At 44.9% G+C, this 20234-nt stretch overlaps 2 protein-coding genes across 2 annotated transcripts in view; one reads left to right on the top strand and one right to left on the bottom strand.

Annotated features, from left to right (window-relative positions):
- PDIA3 (protein disulfide isomerase family A member 3) overlaps positions 1–20234 on the top strand; it is a 35169-nt gene that overhangs the window by 12530 nt on the left and 2405 nt on the right. Inside the window, exons 4-11 of the mRNA XM_089689393.1 lie at positions 1736–1843; positions 1923–2052; positions 2133–2252; positions 5501–5626; positions 8374–8556; positions 11594–11702; positions 18712–18840; positions 18953–19032. Of these exons, the coding sequence (XP_089545519.1) occupies positions 1736–1843; positions 1923–2052; positions 2133–2252; positions 5501–5626; positions 8374–8556; positions 11594–11702; positions 18712–18840; positions 18953–19032 (985 nt within the window). The remainder of the gene's footprint in view (positions 1–1735; positions 1844–1922; positions 2053–2132; positions 2253–5500; positions 5627–8373; positions 8557–11593; positions 11703–18711; positions 18841–18952; positions 19033–20234) is intronic.
- LOC149452448 (RNA polymerase II elongation factor ELL-like) overlaps positions 641–20234 on the bottom strand; it is a 227367-nt gene continuing 207773 nt past the window's right edge. Inside the window, exon 12 of the mRNA XM_089689392.1 lies at positions 641–692. Within this exon, the coding sequence (XP_089545518.1) occupies positions 690–692 (3 nt within the window). The 3' untranslated portion in view covers positions 641–689. The remainder of the gene's footprint in view (positions 693–20234) is intronic.

The raw sequence follows: 20234 nt of genomic DNA, 5'->3' as shown, positions 1-20234 counted from the left end.
CCTCTCCCCTGGCATCCAGCGCACTGCTCTGGTGGGGAGTTTCCTTCAGTGTCCTGGTGTCCAGTGCAGGAATATGGGCTCTGCATTGAACTCGATGGCATATGAGGGTGTCAGCCTGTTTTTGCAATGTAGCTGTGGGGACCTTCGGGAGTGATTTTCCCAGGCCTCTTGACCTAAACGAGCATTTGACCTTGTGCAGGAGTCCCACTGCAAGGGAGCATTTGTTTTTCTGGCGTTCAACTTGAAGGACTGTTGCTACAGATGTTAAGATTGTGACTGTTTCCTTACAAAGGAACTTGGATGAATGGCGTCTCATTAAAAGTGATGGTTACTTGCACAGCTAAGGCTGCCAATTGTGGGGTTTTTTGTGTTTTCCCCCCATTATTCCCTTTATGATGGAAGGTAAAATGAACTGAGCTTGGTTTTGCAGCTTTAGCATTTGTTGGTAAAGCTGTACACATCTTTGCAACTACTTGGTGTATCTGGGTGAATTATACCTTGTTTTGGGAAAAATCAAGCCTTTGGTAAAAGGGGTCCATTTATTTAGGGCAAATTTTCCTTTGATAATTAGTGTATCATTACCATGACCCACCGCAGTCTCCTCCTGGCAAGCACGATCATGGGATCACTTTGCTTGGCTGTCAGTGATCATGTGGTTGGGAGCTGTTCTTTGCTTTGTATCTTTTAGGTTACTTTGCGGTAAAGCAGAAATACCTGTAGGTTAGTGTTTTTAACCAAACAATGCTATACATACAAACTACTTGTAGGAAAACAATAAGACATGCAGAACATTACAAATGCATACCATGCACCCGCAACTCAGCCTTCCTAGCAAATGAGTATTGATTGTCTGTGCTAAAAAGTTGCCTAACTTGGCCTTCATGACTTTTATAGGCAACCAGGAGGCCAGGTTATTCAAGTAATTGCAGAAACACACAAGTTCTCTCATAGATTTAATGGCCCCTCTGTGCGAAGTCCCCACTTGCGTTCTTTGGTCTTCTGGGTAGAAGGAATTGGACTCAATGTCGTTTTTTTTGGATCACCTTTCTTGTGTTCAGCACAAGGCTGTTATCTCCTTTCTTGCTTTCCCCCCATTTCCTGCCAACATCACATCTGCTTAACCACTTGCCCTCCTGAGGATTTACCCCCCTTCCTGACCAGGCCATTTTTTGCGTTTATGGCGCTGCGTTACTTTAACTGACAGTTGCGCAGTCATGATACGCTGCACCCAAATTAAATTTGTCCTTTTTCCCAAAAATTGAGCTTTCTTTCGGTGGTACTTATTTCAGGTACTTGTATAGCGCTGTCAATTTATGCAGCGCTTTACATATATATATATATATATATATATATATATATATATATATATATATATATATATATATATATATATATACATACATACATTCACAGCAGTCCCTAATCCTCAAGGGGTGTACAATCTAAGGTCCCTGACTCATTGATACATACACATATTAGGGCCAATTTAGACAGGATCCAATTAACCTACCAGCATGTCTCTTGACCTAAACGATGGCAATGCATCTGAAATATGGCCCATCTCTGTCCTGCCACATATATGCATATGGCTGACGGTACGGGTTAAATCCATTTTACATGCAGGTTTAGTGCAAATTATGAAAAGGGAGGGGAGAATATTTCTACCAAAATATTCCAAATATTAGAAATGCTTTGCCGTAGTTTGCTATAAGTGTGTCCGCTTTTCTTTCTTTAGATGGGATTGTCAGCACTATGAAGAAGCAGGCTGGGCCCGCATCAGTGGCTCTGCGCTCTGTGGAAGAGTTTGAGAAATTTGTATCCGATTCTGATCCCTCTGTGATTGGTGAGTGTAAATCTCTCAGCTCTATAGAAAATGCCTTAAGGACAAGGAGCAGTGTAAGAATGTGTCCTTCCTGTTGTAGGCGTCTTCCGTGATCTGTACAGCGATCCTCATCAGGAGTTCCTGAAGGCTGCCAACAGTCTGAGGGAGAATTATCGGTTTGCTCACATGGATATTGAGGAGCTGGTGAATAAATATGACTCAAATGGAGAGTAAGTGCACCTGTCTGACCTGCAGAGGAGTTATAGAACAGAAGCTGATTATATAGATTAACCTTTTATGATTTTCATAGGGGTGTCGTTCTGTTCCGTCCACTTCGTCTTGCAAACAAGTTTGAGGATAGCACGGTTTCCTTCCCAGCAGATGAGAAAATTACAACACATAAAATTAAGAAATTCATCCAGGACAACATGTGAGTTATTTGGTTTTGTACATGGAAAGAACCAATCTGCTCTTATTTTTTTTTTTTTTTTAACTGCACCAACTTAACTTGCCTTCTTGAATTTCACTTAAGTGGCTTAATGTACAATGTCCTTTTCTATTTTTCAGTATTAGATTAGGGTTAGTCTAATCATCCAGATGGGTTTTCATATGCCCCTGTGTGGTAGCTCAGATTGGCACCAGGGATGGTCTTGGTCTCGATTTACTCCTGCATCCTGCTTGAGATCAAATCCTATACTACATTCTTTGCACTTTTTTGCAGGGTAAAATGCATTTTTGTTTTTTATTTTTTTTTTTTTTTCGGAACCTGCACCGCTTTGCACCTGTAATTATTGGATGACATGTCCTCCAGCTTTCTGTACAGATTTTCATTTAGAACGCTGGAGGAGATGTGGCAATGGACTACAAGTGCGGATCAGCCATGGTGGCTGGTGGGACTTATTCATTCATAGATATGTGATGCAGCTGTGTGGGCACAGTTCCCTCGTGTCTTGAAAAGGGAAGTAAGGTAATCGCCTCCAACACAGATGGCAAGAAACCTGATGGGGATTGTATTCCCTAATCTATCCAGAACAAATGTAACAAGTTCATAAAGCTCTGTGACAGTTGTTATCCTCAAGGTTTAACTGTTACCAATTTTTCCATCCCTTATGATCTGGTCACTGTAAAATGGTTACATTGTTTGAGTTTATCATTTTACAGGGACATGAAGTGAAAAATCAGTTACTATGTGTATAGGCATAGTTCTGATCCCAAAGTTTCTCTAATTAGTTTTCAGGTTCACAGATCACAGCCTGATTTTCATTTTCTGGCTAAAAAGCAGCATTCTTTTGACCTCCAGAGCTGATCGAAAATGCATTGTCTCCCTTAGCAGTCTTGTGGGAGGATGTAGTCTATTACTGCAGAGTAGAGTTGCTCACGCAGACCCATTTCTGTTTTACAGACTTTAATTTTGATTTTATATTCATTTTTTAGTGGGTGGCTTTTCGGCATTAACAAAGACCTACCTAGTTATTCTGCAGTTGTATGCAGGAAATCTTCATGTTCAGTGAAGATGAAGGGTTATGCTGCTGTTGGAGGGCCTTAATGAGCATTAATGTGCTGAGATGGTGTTCATCTGAAATGGCATCCAGCACACCTTTCCAACTCGGGATGCACTGCAAAAATGAACACGTTTTTATTTTGGTGTTGGCAGCCACTTTAAATGAACCGGCCTCCTTACCACAATGCACAGGATAATGTATGCTAATGCAGGGGTTAAAATTTCGAGTCCAGAACTACTAACCGGTCCCAAAACGTACTCTCCACCAGTTGCCCCACCCGTGGTCTGCCCCAAACCCCGCCCCCATCCACGCCACCTTAATGCTTATGAAATTACATTTTTCTTTAGAATAGTCAAAAATATATAACTATATACAGTAATGTATATCCCCCCTCCCCTGTACTCCATTATAGTGATATGACATGTATACAGTAATGTATATCCCCCTCCCCTGTACTCCATTATAGTAATATGACATGTATACAGTAATGTATATCCCCCTCCCCTGTACTCCATTATAGTGATATGACGTGTATACAGTAATGTATATCCCCCCTCCCCTGTACTCCATTATAGTGATATGACGTGTATACATTAATGTATATCCCAGCTCCCCTGTACTCCATTATAGTGATATGACATGTATACAGTAATGTATATCCCCCTCCCCTGTACTCCATTATAGTAATATGACATGTATACAGTAATGTATATCCCCCCTCCCCTGTACTCCATTATAGTGATATGACATGTATACAGTAATGTATATCCCCCCTCCCCTGTACTCCATTATAGTGATATGACATGTATACAGTAATGTATATCCCAGCTCCCCTGTACTCCATTATAGTGATATGACGTGTATACAGTAATGTATATCCCCCTCCCCTGTACTCCATTATAGTGATATGACATGTATACAGCAATGTATATCCCCCTCCCCTGTACTCCATTATAGTGATATGACATGTACACAGTAATGTATATCCCCCCTCCCCTGTACTCCATTATAGTGATATGACATGTATACAGTAATGTATATCCCCCTCCTCTGTACTCCATTATAGTGATATGACATGATTACAGTAATGTATATCCCAGCTCCCCTGTACTCCATTATAGTGATATGACATGTATACAGTAATGTATATCCCCCCTCCCCTGTACTCCATTATAGAGATATGACATGTTGTATACAGTAATATATATCCCCCCCCCCCTCCCCTGTACTCCATTATAGTGATATGACATGTATACAGTAATGTATATCCCCCCTCCCCTGTACTCCATTATAGTGATATGACGTGTATACAGTAATGTATATCCCAGCTCCTCTGTACTCCATTATAGTGATATGACATGTTGTATACAGTACTTACAGTCCCCCCGAGTCCCCCGCGGCGGTGGAGAGGGTGTCTCCTCTCAGTGGAGGAGAGCGGACCTCTCCTGCACCTGTCCTCTCGGCGGTGGTACCGCAGAAACTGGAAGTTGTAAACCGGAACTCTGCTTCACAATGAGGCTTGGAGTGCAGGTGCAGTCGCTCAATGCTTCATCTGTGCTCACCACTTGCCACAGAGGAATTTCTCCTCGCATTTGGCGAGTGGGCGAGCGGCTTTTTCAAGCCCTGTGCTAATGCACCAAACCGCAACTATGTGAATGGGGCCCTAAGGGTGCTTGCCTCTTTCACTTGCCTTTCTCTCCTAGCTTGAAACAGTGCCTGTGCTCCCCTCCCCTCAACTTCCTTTTCACCGCACTTGATTGACAGCAAGAGCCAATGGCTCCTTCTGCTGTTTGAGTCTGTGTGAAGAGGAAGCAAGGGGAGAAGTGATGCAGCTTTGCACAGCACTGATCTTTTCTCCACTCTCTTCCCCTTCACACAGGTGAAGGGGGGGGCACAGGGAACTTTAAATTTTTTCTTTTTTTTAACCATAATGCAAGCAATGCATTAAGGTAAACATTTTTAGGTTTCGTATCACTTTAAACCTCCTCCCACCCCATCCTAAGCCCTATACTAATTGGCCTGTAGATGAAAAATATGTATACTTGCCGATTCCTGTGGTATTGCCGTCTGTTCTAGAAACAGAAAAGCAAGAAGTTAGTTGCTGAGCAAAGTATTGCTTAACGTTGGAGACCTTCTTTGGCCAACAATTTACTGTGTAGTTTAACTTTTTTTATAGATTTGGAATCTGCCCTCACATGACAGAAGATAACAGAGAATCAATCCAAGGAAAAGACCTGCTTGTGGCTTACTATGATGTAGACTATGAGAAGAACCCCAAGGGCTCAAACTATTGGAGGAACAGGTGAGCTGCTCTTCGTTTTATTGTGCAGGATACATCTTCATATGTATTAGGATGCCCAGAGGTGTGATGTGACCTTTACCTGGATCAGGTGATTATGCATGTTCTCTGGTCTAACTATTCTGCGTGCATTTCATTGAAAACCTAATACGATTGCCTCTGCCTCTCCTCCACTATGGGTCCTAATCAGTGTTTCTTATTCTTGGATGGACAAGCCAAGATTGCGAGATGGCAGTTTGATTTTGCCTGCTTATCTGACTGCCCTCTTATCTCAGCAGCTGATATTTAATGTTTGCTTGTAATTTTATTCAGTAAACTTGGCTGATAAAAAAGATACAAGTAGTATTCAGGAGTGTATGTCTTGAGATAGCAATGTACACTTTAAAGTCTGCAGGGAAACCAGGAGGTTTCAAACTGAGCACTCAATGCACATTTGCGTAAAATGGGTTGCCCGTAGGGATTTTTTTTTAGACGTTTCCTGCTCTGAAAATATAAATAAAACTGTCATAATGTGGTTAGATCACATCTATATTTTGTATACAAGACCTGTGCTAAGGTGTTACAAACCAGAAAAGGAGAGGTTAACACAATAGGCAGATTTAAATAAAATGTCAGTGTAGTGCTTAATTGATACATATAACTATTTGTAACTAGTCACCCACCAAAGGTGAGAAGTTAAATATAGATAACACAAACTAATTTATGGAAAAAGTCCAGATAATCTGCAATTGGTGCTTTAAATGAAGCCAGAGACCAAAAGGATAGTCCTTCACCTTCCACACAGCCTCTTGCCAGAAAATTTGACCACCTGAAGGACTGGTCAAACAATGCAGTTTTCAGGCTCAGCTGATGTACCAAGGATTGGCAGATGGGTCTCGCAGAAAATCCAGATAATACACAGAATAGCCTCCGAATCATATAGTAGCTAAGATGGCAGATGACTCTCCACACAGTGAGTACTTTGAAGACGCTCACACATTTACTTTCTTGAATTTTGTGACGCTGCAGCCTAGGAAGCAGACTCTTGGAGCTAAAAAAAACTACATATCCCATGGTACCTTGCTGCCTGCAAGCGGTGATTCCTGTACTGACTCCTCAGCAGCTCTGTAGTTCAGAAGGCGCTCTGAAGTTTGTGACACAGCCTACTCATAGGACATAGTGAATACATGTCACAAGATTCAAGGAAGTAAATGTGTGAGGATCTTCACAAAATATTCACTGTGTGGAGTCTCTTTTGCCATCTAGAGCTATATGATTTGGAGGATATCCTGTGTATTCTCTGGATTTTCTGAGGGACCCATCTGCCAGTCCTGGTACATCAGCTGAGCCTTGTAACTGTGCTGTTTGACCACCCAAAGGACTCGTCATTTTCTGTTATGAGGCTGTGTGATTGGGTGGAAGGTGAGGGACTCTCTATCCTCTTGGTCTCTGGCTTCATTTAAAGCACCATCACTTCCAGATTATGTGGACTTTTTTCATGGGTTAATTTGTGTTCTCTATATTTAACATCTCCCCTTTAGTGGATGACTGGTTATGAATAGTTGTGATCTGTCAGTGCAGTGCTTGACGATACATCTCTATATGATTCCATTGTAAAGGAAGCTTTTCATAAGAGAAATATGAAGGCTACCATAACTAGCCTCACCTCTAGGGAATACCGGTTCCCTGATCATGTCAATAGTGGCTAGCGGTAATCCTGAGTGGCTTGGTGTTAATTTTCAGTACCAAAAGCAGTAACCCCGAGCCACACTCTGGATTACACTGTAGTGTGTGGTGTAACTTGCCTTGTCCCTGCGATCTGCCGGTGTCCTCCAGCCCGTGTCGGCATCTGGGTTCCCTTCCCTGCGAGCGCCGATGGGGGGGGGGGGGGCGTAACCGGCGGGAGATTCAAAAAAGTAAAAACGTGACATACACACAATACATTGTAATCTGTTAGGCTTACATTACTGTATCAAACTATTTCACCTCAGTTTTGTCCTGTGCCCCCCTGCCTGCAGTTTTACCGTTCTCTGAAATTTCCATGCAAAACAATGTACCGCTTTGACATTCCAATATATTGACCTACTCAGACTTCCTGGGAGGTTAAGTGGAAGAACAGCCCAAGGCTAACTATGCTTAAAAATATTCCATCCCCCTCCTAACCTGTAGTTTTAATCTGGTCACATGGTCCTGCAGCTCCAGGTCACCTGTTGAGTGGCTGCTGCAGGGAAGAGAAGGAAGCGCCGACAACACCTAAGCTATGGGTGAACATCATGGCTCATGGAATTCACATCTGTTGTGTGCTTCCTGATCTTGCAGCTTCAGGATCACATGACCAGGCTGGAGCAGATTAAAAAGGAAAGTACACACGTTTTTGCAGGATGGGTAGGAGTGGAGGGAATATTTAGGAATAGTTAAACTTAGTGTTTTTTTGGGACAAGTGTGAAAATGGCTTTGGACATTCTTGACTACTTCTGATGTGTAATAGTTTTTTAGTTGGTGATTAAAGTATTGAAGCCAGTGTGGTCTACATAAGCAATGGTAGTAATCCTAATAATTTCATGATTGGTTTACTTTAGGCAAGCCTATTTAGTCAAAATGGTTGAAACAAAATGTTACATATGGTACCTCCCCCCTTTCTTTACTACTATAAGGACGGTCCGATTTGATCCAACAAATATCTGTCTTGGGTGCACTGTCTCTAAGTCTTGTGAATCAGGGATTTGGAAAATTCCCACTTATTTGCTATACTAACTAAATTTTATTCCCAGGGTAATGATGGTTGCAAAGAAGTTTCTTGACGCCGGACACAAGCTCAACTTTGCCATTGCCAACCGCAAATCCTTTGCACATGAGGTGACCGAGTTTGGTTTGGATGCCAGTACTGGTGACGTTCCTGTTGTTGGAATCAGAACTGCTAAGGGAGAGAAATATGTAATGCAGGAGGAATTTTCGTAAGTGTCTGGAATCTTTGGGCTTTCTTATAAGTTTAAGTGCTATTGTTAAATGTTGCCTTGCCCCGAAAGATGTCGGGCAGTTTGGAGATAGAACTTGGGTCTATGGGCTAGAACAGCAATGGGCAAACTACGGCCCGCGGGCCGTATACGGCCCGGCGGACCTTTTAATCCGGCCCGCGGAGCGTGATACTGTCAAGATGGCTGTCAGGATGTGTGTAGGCGGGGCAGCGTGACGAACGTGAGTGGAGCTAGGCTCCTCTCACAGTCCGCCCTGAAGACCGGAACGGCGCGGGAACACGGCGAGAGGAACGCGCGGAGCAAAGGTAAGTAAATTGACACGGTGGACTTGGCTTACTACTTGGGGGGGGGAATAGTACTATGGGGGATGAAATACTATGAGGGATGAATTAATGTGGGGGGGATGAATTAATGTGGGGGGGATGAATTAATGTGGGGGGGATGAATTAATGTGGGGGGGATGAATTAATGTGGGGGGGATGAATTACTATATCTACTCTTGGTCCGGCCCCCGGGTCCAATATATGAACCCATTGCGGCCCTCAAGTCAAAAAGTTTGCCCACCCCTGGGCTAGGAACAGCATGCACACAGTACAGCATAGGCGTCTGTAGCAGTGCTTTGTATGAAGTCAAGATGGTGTGTAGGCTCAGGGCTGTGGAAAGTGGGTGTTCCTGTATGCAAATTAAGTTTGAGTGGGTGGATGGTGAGGGAAGAGGGATTGGCAGAGAGGGGTAGCAGACACTGAATGGTTGGTAAGGTGGATGAGCCTGGCAGCAGTATTCATGATTGACTAGAGGGGGGATAGTCTATGTAAAGGTAATCCCATGAGGAGGGAGTTGCAATAGTCGAGAGATGACCAGGGAATGAATTGGGAGCTTTGTGGCATCATTGGTTAAAAAGGGACGTATTCTGGAGATGTTGAGTGGTATAATTTGGACAGGGATTGGATGTGGGCCTGAAAGGATAGTTCTGAATCCAGGGTTACCCCTAGCACCCTGGCATGCAGGGACGGGTTGATAGTGGTGCTATTGATCCTGACAGAGAAATCCGGGGAAGAGGCACGTGGGGGAGGAAATATTATGAGCTCAGTTTTGGATAGATTGAGTTTTAGGAAGTGGTGTGACATCCAGTCTGTCTGTTTTGCAAATCTGTGATAATAGAGGAAACTGATGGGGTGAGCTGAGGAGTAGAGAGATTTGTCTCATCAGCATACAAATGGTATTGGAAACCATGGGAAGCTATCAGCTGACTCGAGAATAGGAGAGGTCCAAGGACACAACCTTGGGGGACCCTGACAGTAAGAGTAGGAGAGGAGGAAGTAGAGTTGACACTGAAGGTGCGGTGAGATAGGTAAGATTCGAACCAATAGGGACAGTACAGTCACGGAGACCAAGTAAAGAGTTTTTTGAGAAGGAGGGGTGGTCAACTGTGTCAAAGGCAGCGGAGAGGTCCAAGAGCAAGAGTATCGAATAGTGACCATTGATTTTAGCGGTTAGGAAGTAGTTTGTGAGTTTTAGGAGGGCAGTTTCTGTGTTGTGGTTGAAATCCAGACTGAAGGGGATTGAGAAGGGTATTCTCAATAAGGTGGCAGCTCAGCCGGTTGCAGACTAGACGTTCAAGGTGTTTAGAGGCAAAAGGGAGGCAGGAGATGAGTCTTAGATTGGTGGGATCCAGTGAGGCTTTAAGTATGGGGGCGACTAGTGCATGTTTTAGAGAGTTGAGGGAGAGATTGAAGATATGAGTTAGTGAAGGATAGAGCCAGAGGATGACCGCAGTATTTGCGAGGGAACAGGGTCCAGGGGAAAGGTGGTTAGGTGGGCTTTAGAAAACCATTTACCAACCTCCTCTATAGTAGCTGGGTTAAACAAGGGAAGTATAGCTTTTGCAGGTGGACAAGGAGTGTAGAGAGGGAGATATCTGTACAGTGGAGATCTCGTCAAATATATTTTCAATCTAATTTTTGAAGTGATTACTCATCTCCTGGGCAGTAAGTGAGTGGGTGGAGGTAAAGGATGAAGTAGTTAAAGGTAGAAAAGCGTTGATGGGGATTGCATGAGTGTTATTGAGAGTGATAATATAGGTCTGTTTGGCAGTGTGGAGGCAAGAATGGTATTTTTGAAGGGCAGATTTATATTGGTTGAGTCTTTCTGGGTCTTAGTCTTACGCCATAACCGCTCCAGAGCACGGCTGCGTTTTTTGAGGCATCTGGTATTGTCTGTTTGCCAGGGCTGTAGCAGTTGGGGCCTGATTCTGTGTAGTGAGGGGGGCCAATGTGTCTATGGTGGATGACAGTGAACTAATGTAGACAGAAGTGGCCAGGTTAGGACAGGACTGAGAAAAAAGGGTTAAGATAACGAAGGCTTCTACCGGTAACTGTTCGGTAGTTGGAAGACAAGGTGGAAGCCAAGGAAAGAGTGAAGCTAATAAGGGAGTGAACAGAGGGGAAAAAAAGTTTGGTGCGGTTGCAAGGAGTGCATAGGGAGAATACAAGGTCGAGGCAGTTACCATTGGATTGAGTAGAAGCATGTTCATTGTTTCAGGTAAAAAAAGTAGTTGGGCTCAGAAGTTTAGAGGTAGCAGGAGTAGACAGATGTACTAAACAGTAACCCTAGGTTCACATCTGTGCGGGCGGTGCCGCTGCGGATCCACATGAAAATCCGTGCAGCCGCACCACCCGCACAGAGAAATGCGGACCCACGGGTGGGTGCCATTAGTTCTAATGGCACGCCGTGCGCACTGGAAAACGCAACCGTACTGGGAAACGAGGTTCCCATGCGGTCTGCGTTTTTTCCAAAGTGCAGGGACTTCTTCTCTCCGCGTCACAGGCACGGAAGTCCATTCAAATGAATGAGCTCTCGTGCCTGTGCAAAACGTGGCCCGCACGGCCACATAGATGTGAAACGGCGGTAAAGGTCGGGTGATCCTTATTTTTACTAGAACCTGTAATTCCCTCTTCCTATTCCTTGTTGAAGCATTTTTTGCAAGTCTAAATCTGAATTTGTTTTGCCTTCATAGTCGTGATGGAAAAGCAGTGGAGCGCTTCCTTCAGGATTACTTTGATGGTAAACTGAAGAGATACATGAAGTCTGAGCCAATTCCTGAAAACAATGATGGCCCAGTCAAGGTGAGAGCAACTGTGTTTACATTGGCCTTTTAGCTCTTAGCATGTTTTCCTTAGTGCTTCTGGGGATTTTTCTGGGCATGCCTAGAGTGGGTTAGTCATTGCTACAATGGGAATCACCTAGAAATGTATACTTATCGAGACCAGTTCAGCACTTGTCCTTTACTGTGCTATCCTAGATTTAAAGTGTACATGTCACTGTCTGCCAGAGCCCTGAATTAATCACTTCCGCACCGCCCTATAGCAGAAATACTACAGAGCGGCACGGCTGCGTGGGGGTGCGCACCCTTCCCGCGCTGTCACTGGGTCCCGGCCAGTGATTTCTTGCTGGCACCCGGTGATCACCGAGTAACTCCAACGGGGGAGAGATCTGTGTATAAACACAGATCTCTTCCCTGTCAGCTCCTGCACACTGCTTTTGTCTTTGTATGGCTCTGTATTCTGCTATACGCTGTAAGCAGTGTGCTTACAGTGAAACACAGCCTCCCCCTTGATGGCCCCACATGCTAACCCCTTCCTGCCCAGTGCCAATAGTACAGTGTCAGTGCTTTTTGTTAGCACTGATCACTATATTGGTGTCACTGGGGATGTCAGTGACACGAAGTCAGTTCCCCCCAGTGTCATAATGTCTGCTGCAGTCTTGCTATAAGTCGCTGATTGCCGCCATTACTAGTGTAAACAAAAAATCCATTATTTATACCGCAGTCTGTAAACGCTATAACTTCCACATAAACTAGTTTACACGTATTGGGATTTTTCATATCACAGAATACATTTTGGCCTAAGTTTGACAATTTGATTTAATTTTTTTTTACTGGACATGTTTAACCTCTTGCCGACCGCGCATAGCCGAATGACGGCTTCACCGCGGCTGGCCAGTTCTGAGTGGATGTCATATGACGTCCTCCCAGAACGCGCTCTCCTGCGCGCCCCAGGGGGCGCGCACCCGGCAATCTCCGTGATCGCTGTGTCCTACGGACACAGCTGATCACGTGATGTGGTGAAAGGCCGATCCCACCGGCCTTTTACCGCGTGATCAGCGGTGTCCAATGACACGCTGATCACAGGGAAATGCAAGTGCCGGTTCTCGGCTGCACTTTCCTCACGCTGTCAGATCGTGAGGAAAGTACTGCCGAGAACCGGCAGTTGTCAGAGCGGGGATCGGCACCGATCATCAGGGCACTGATGATCAGTGCCCTGATGATCGGTGCCCAGCAGTGACACCCGCAAGTTCCGCCCAGCAGTGCGCCCACTAGCCCCGCCCAGCAGTGCACCCACCTGTGCCCAGCAGTGCCCCCAGCAGTGCCCCCACCTGTGCCACTCTGCAGTGCCACCTACCTGTGCCCAGAAGTGCCACCTACATGTGCCCACCTGTGCCCACCCACCTGTGCCGCCCACCAGTGCTGCCAGTCAGTGCCACCAGTCAGTGCCCAGGGGTTGTGCCAGTCAGTGCCGCCAGTCAGTGCCCAGAAGTGATGCCAGTCAGTGCCGTCTATCAGTACCCATCAGTGCCGTCTATCAGTACCTATCAGTGCCGCCTATCAGTGCCGCCTATCAGTGCCGCCTATCAGTGCCGCCTATCAGTGCCGCCTATCAGTGCCGCCTATCAGTGCCGCCTATCAGTGCTGCATATCAGTGCTGCCTATCCGTGACCCCTAATTAGTGCTGTCTATCAGTGCCGCCTATCTGTGCCACCTCATTAGTACTGCCTATCAGTGCCCTTTAGTGATGCCTATCAGTGCCCATCAGTGCCGCCTCATCAACGCAAATCAGTGAAGGAGAAAAAATACCGGTTTGAAAAATTTTATAAAAGAAACAAATAAACTTTTTTTTTTTCAAATTTTTTGCACATTTTTAATTTATAGCGCAAAAAGTAAAGTGCCCAGTGGCGATTAAATACCACCAAAAGAAAGCTCTATTTGTGAGAAAAAAATGATCAAAATTTCATATGGGTACAATGTTGCATGACCGCGCAATTGTCAAAGTGCGGCAGCGCTGAAAGCTGAAAATTGGCCTGGTAAGGAAGGGGGTATAAGTGCCTGGTAGGCAAGTGGTTAATAGCAAAAACTAAAAAAAATTTTCCCAATTGTTGGTCTTTTTTTGTTTAGCGCAGAAAAACGCACAGGCGATGAAATACCACTGAAAGAGAGCTCTATTTGTGGGGGTGGATGTAAATTTAATTTAGGTGCAGCGTTGCATGACAGCGCAATTGTCAAGTAACGCAGTGCTGTATTGCAAAAAAATTGCCTGGTCAGGAAGGGGGGTAAATCCTCTGGAGGGCAAGTGGTTAAAATCCCTTTGTAAGCGCTATATCAGTCTGTTAAAGCTTACTCCAGGGATTGACGTCTCCATCCCCTTGTGACAACACTCAAGCATAGATTGGCTGCTCAGGTGCCAAGCATGCATTGTAATGAATATGCTGGTCATCCCGAGAGCCTAAACTTTCAGTTTGAGCCCTTGTCCCCTGTTTCAATATGTACTGCATCTTACCAAGCCTCTACTAATATTGTTAGAATGGGTTTTGGCTTATTCTACTTTGTGGTTATATTTACCACTTCCATACCGGGCACTTTTACCCCTTTCCTGCCCACGCTAATTTTCAGGTTTCGGCACTCACACTTTGAATGACAATTGCGTGGTCATGCAACACTGTACCCAAATTAACTTTCTTTTGGTGGCATTTAATCACCACTGGGGTTTTTATTTTTGCCAAATTAACAAAGACAAGAAAAATGTGGGGATGTATTCTGCTACATTTCTTTGAAAATAACCCAAATCAGTATTTAGTCTGTAGGAAGGTTAGAGCTCACAAACTATGGGATATATCTGAAAATTGATCAATCCTGAAGTACTGACGGCCAATCTAATTTCTTGAGGCCCAAAAATGTCAAAACCGTACAGATCCTCCAAATGACCCCTTTTTTGCAAAGTAGACAGTCTGCCGTATTTCATAAGAGGTGAGTTTTTTTTTTTTTTTTTTTTTTTTTGGAAGCTGGAAAAATGAAGAAATTAAACATTTTCACAATTTTTTTTTTTTCCCATACGGTCACCAGTGCAGTACAGCGTCATCCTGTAACTGGTGTGGCAGTGATCAGGGACACTGGTGACAGTATGAAAACTATTTGTTCAATTTTTATTACATTTTTCTCGATTTATTTTTTTCATATTGCACTGATTAAAGTAGTATGTTACCATTGTACTACTTTGGGGAAGTGATCTTTTTTTTTTTTTTACACTTTTGATTGCTTATAGCAATATTGCTATAAGCAAGCATTTAACTGATATGAAATCTATTCATTCAGGTTTTTTTTGTGATTAGCTGTGATTGACCATGGCAAATCACATGACACGGGCTGTGATTGACCCAGGCTGTGCATGTGATCACTGCGACCATTCACAGCTAGACACACTTGTAAACAATGGATGGCTTTCTTTCATGCCATCCATTGTATACAACTATCGTGTGACCTGCTGTGATTGGTCACATGCTACTGGCAACGGGGCCAGTACACAGATCTATCATTGGCTGTGTCTGAGGTACACAGCCGGTGACAGATCTCGCCACAGCACAGCCCTGCTGGCACACGCAAGGCGCTTTCCTGGAAGGATGTTATGACACCCTCCCAGAGGCCCGGCCGTCATTTTACTATAGGCTGGGCGGGAAGTGGTTGAATACATTTGAATACATGTAACAATTTGTATAAAATAGTAAGGTGGAAGAAGTGTTTTTTGTCAAAAGAAAGGAGATACAAACCCAATGTCTAAATCTACTGCTCCTGATAGTGACATAAGGGGTGCTTTGGGTACAAGGAGAGGTAGATGGCATTAGTCTGGCTCATGATCACAATGGCTTACCTCACACATTTATAGTCTGTTTTTTTTTATGTTCAAGAATACAAAACCATGTAGCCCTTACCCCCAAAATATATAGTACAGATAATTACTAATGCACCGATGAGTATTTTCAGAAGTACCACCGATGCCTTAACTGACATTTTGCGATGCAATTTGCATAAATGGACGCAAATTTCACTGCAAAGATTAGCATGCGATGTGAACAGGAATGAGATTCCTGTCCAAATCCCATGTGGTTTTCCCCCCTGCTCCTGTGTAAACTGAGGTTCGTCATAGCTGAGTTTGCACAGGAGCAGTATGTGAGACCACCCTGCAGGCATCCCATGCTTGGCGTCAGTGGTAGGAGAGGAGAGAAAGCGGCGGGGAATTGAAATTCCCGCCACTTCTCTCCTTGCAGCAGTGACAGTTCAGCAGCTGACCCATCAGATGCCATCTAGCCCAATGGGGCTAGACACGCCGCACCACAAAGTATATGCATTCAGTAAAGGTGTGTACTTGACCGAAAGTATCGGTAGTTGCACTCGCCGATTTTAAGAAAAAATCTGTATCTGTGCATCCCTACAGATCATACATGAAAGACATTATCATGCATAATTGTGTTCAGTGTATAAAATACAGTCCCAAAAGAACAATCCAACTTGTCCAATAGTGCTTCTTGATGTAAAGTCTGCATGAAGATGAGCAGTGCTGATAACTTATTACTCACCCAGTGCAAAAACCGTTCTTTATCCACCGGTGGACAGTACAGAAGAAATCAGCAGTTTACCAGATATAGGCCATCACTTTCACAGCAAATGGTGAGAGCGCTTTTAGGGTTAAGGAGACTGCCCACTCTGGACTCGGCCTCCACAATGTCTCAAAGTTAGTTTAAAAAAAAAAAAACCATCCCATAGTGTAAAGCTGTATGAGAATTCCTTTAGAATGAAAGGATGTACACTCACACCATCCTGAAGCTTGAAATCAGATAATCCGCATTCCTGCGGGCTGCTCCATGTCCCTCCACTCATCCAATTACTTTGCGGTGCATGCCACTCCTGTAGGCCACACCCGACGTGCTGAGTCACAAATGTCAGGGGATGGGCCACCATGCAGTATGTTGCCTGCTCTTTGTGTTGGTATTAAGTGAATAGATACTGGGCCATCCCATTCATGATTGTCGGAAGCCCATTAGTTTAACCCTTTTACTGCAGCCTCTGGATTGCTTCCACATACTCCTCTATGTCTGTGCCTATTTGCATTTGGGGGTCACCCAGCCTTTACTGCTTAGTCCAAATCTGTCCACCATGTAATAGTTTTGTAGAGTGTTAGAAAAAACAAACTACACCCACAAACCTCTCTCCTGGCCGCGACCCCCCCCCCCAAAACCTCTCTCCTGGCCGCGACCCCCCCCCCCAAAACCTCTCTCCTGGCCGCGACCCCCCCCCCCCAAAACCTCTCTCCTGGCCGCGACCCCCCCCCCAAAACCTCTCTCCTGGCCGCGACCCCCCCCCCAAAACCTCTCTCCTGGCCGCGACCCCCCCCCAAAACCTCTCTCCTGGCCGCGACCCCCCCCCAAAACCTCTCTCCTGGCCGCGACCCCCCCCCAAAACCTCTCTCCTGGCCGCGACCCCCCCCCAAAACCTCTCTCCTGGCCGCGACCCCCCCCCAAAACCTCTCTCCTGGCCGCGACCCCCCCCCAAAACCTCTCTCCTGGCCGCGACCCCCCCCCAAAACCTCTCTCCTGGCCGCGACCCCCCCCCAAAACCTCTCTCCTGGCCGCGACCCCCCACGACCTCTCTCCTGGCCGCGACCCCCCCCAGAAACCTCAATTACTTTTCTGGGGACAACCCAAAATTTTTGATTTTTACCATCAAAAATGCGAGTAAATCTCTAACAATGGCAGCAGAACTTGACAAGTGTTCTAATCCCTCTCCACTCTTTCCAAAACTTTAAAAAATAAGTTTTGCCTTTAGTTATACATTTAAGCAGTAGTATACCACATAAAATAAGTCCCCCTGCAGAAAAGTATGTACTGCATACTAGCACATTATGACACTTACCTTTGGAACTGACCCCCCCCCCTCATGGCACTGACTGGGAATCAATCTTCACCCGGTCTTCCTTCCAGGTCTGCTGGCTCCGAGTGGCCGAGCTGCAGTGACATTACATGTATGTGGCAGTCACGGGCAAAGCACAGTTCTTAATAGACAGCATGCTGTCCATTGAGAGTGCAGTGCGCTTGCGCTGGTGATGTCACTGGCCGCTTCACATGTCTATCTCCTAAACGGCACACGTTCAGGAGAGATTTACACTACCTACAGGTAAGCCTCATTATATGCCCACCTGTAGGTATAGAACAACAAAGGGAGAGTTTACTCCCACTTGAAGCTATTTTTATGCCTTTTATGTATAGCTGTGTGGGTGAATCAAGGAACTTTTTTTTATTCCTTGGTTACTCAGGCTTGTTTTCTACTACTGAAGGTGTATGTGTGACCACAGGCGTCCTATTGACCTACCCTCCATCCATGGCGGCCAATTCTGTATGCCATTTGCCATAGACCAGTTCAAATAGTTTCAGACTCCTGTTTTCTGATAATGGTGCGTTTGCATTACAGGACTGAACAGCTAGAATTCTGGGATAGTCGTAGCAGATCATGCTACTGCCCCAGCCTGTAATCCCTAGAGGTGTGCTAGGCTTTAGGAATTTGAGGAAAAAGTGATAACCTATTGTGTATTATGTGTAGTAAAAAAAATTTGGTGCTTCTCACGGGGGGTGGATTATGTTGGTTATGACTGTAATACAATCTCCTGTTTTTGTGGTCTGTGTCCCTCTTGGTGGGGAAGGGAGGAGAGGATAGTCTCTTCTCATTTTTTGTCTCTGGGACATAAAATCTCCCCATAGTGGGGAGTTTCCCCTTGTGGACAGCCATCACCGGAATATTTATCCCCGATTTAACCCCTGCCTGTCTAAAATTTTGCAATTCCACAATAGTCACCAGGGCAGATGGGGTGGAATCTTCCCAGTGAGGACACTGCAATAAATCTTTAGTGTCTAACCCTCTCCTACTTATCTAAAGGAATAAAATTCCTTCGCATACACATTAATTTCATCCACAAAATGGATCTAAGTTATGAATGACTTTCTGCTGAGTTTCTCACTGTAGAGTTTTGTTTTAAGGTGGTTGTGGCCGAAAACTTTGAGGAGCTTGTAAACGATGACGGCAAAGATGTTCTCATTGAGTTCTATGCTCCTTGGTGTGGACACTGCAAGAACCTGGAGCCCAAATACAAGGAACTTGGAGAGAAGGTATGAAACCCTCTGCACTGTACAATTATCTGCTGGCATGTCAGTGTGGCTGTCGTGCATGTCTTCCATGTGATTGTGGAGCACTTTATTGACCATTTATTTATTTTTTTAGTTGGCTGGAGATCCTAACATTGTTATTGCCAAGATGGATGCCACAGCCAATGATGTGCCACCATCCTATGAAGTCCGAGGGTAAGGACACTTCTTAGTCTGAAAGGGATGTAAGCACTAAACCCTAGTTCACATATATGTGGCCGTGTGGGCCGTGTTTTGTGCTGGCACGAGAGCCCATTCATTTGAATGGACTCCCGTGACGTGACACGCAGAGAAGTCCCTGAACTTCTGAAAATGCAGCCTGCACAGGAACCTCTGTTCCCAGTACAGTTGCGTTTTTCCAGTGCGGTCGGCGTGCCATTAGAGTTAATGGCACCTGCCCGCAGGACCGCATTCCTCTGTACGGGTGGTGTGGCTGCACGGATTTTCGTGCAGATCTGCAGCGGCACCACCCGCACAGATGTCAACCTAGCCTAAATGTATGAAAACAATGTACCCTCTGTCATTGTATAGCAGTTTAAGGACTCGTTCGTGCTAGCAGTTGGGCAGGAAAACCCTGCAGTTAAGCTATGCTTTTACTACCCCCAACGGTTAACACTCTTTAGCTGCAGAGCCAGCAGTCAAGTGTACACATGCCGTGGCAGAAATGTATACCCCCTAGCGCCCTGCAGGCGTAGTGCTTGCCAAACGAGACCCATTCATGTGAATGGGGCTGCTCTACAAGTGCCAAGTTAATCTAACGATCAATGTTAGACCGTGAGGAAGCTTTGTATTACTTCCTGCTAGATTAAATGTTCACTGAAGAGCTATCTGAACGTGGATTGCTTTTAACAGACCAAATCTTGTGTGAACAAGCCCTAAGCTCTTCTGATCTATGTATAATGTACTGTATATACCAAGCAGTTAAATCTCTAACACCTTTTTATATCCAAAAGCTTTTGAACGACTGTAGGATAGTAAAGCTGTTCTGCCATGTCTCTTGGTGTGAAAAATCAAATATATTTCACTGGGAAATGCCATAGCCTGCACCCCATGCATGTTCTTTGTGAATCTCAATGGGTGTTTCACTTTCTTGGAACTAGTGCACAGCCTAGTGGCTGACTATAGAAACTACTAACTTCAATGTACTATTATAATGGGTAGAAGCCTGCCTTGTCACGGAGCCGCACTCTGCTCTGACAGTATTTAACAGAATACAAATTATATTGCATTTGACATTAAGGCCTGGTTCACACTATTGCAGTTTTCAGATGTCACTTGAGCTGCACCAAATTGCATGCTGAGAGGAATCATGGTGTTTTCAATAGTGCCCATTCAGACTAATTGTCAATCGCATTACT

Source organism: Staurois parvus, unplaced genomic scaffold, assembly GCF_062004578.1.
Source record: "Staurois parvus isolate SC_StPar_1 unplaced genomic scaffold, SC_StPar_1.0 ptg000472l, whole genome shotgun sequence".
NCBI classification, from domain to species: Eukaryota; Metazoa; Chordata; class Amphibia; order Anura; family Ranidae; genus Staurois; species Staurois parvus.
This window is presented reverse-complemented; position numbering and strand designations above follow the sequence as displayed.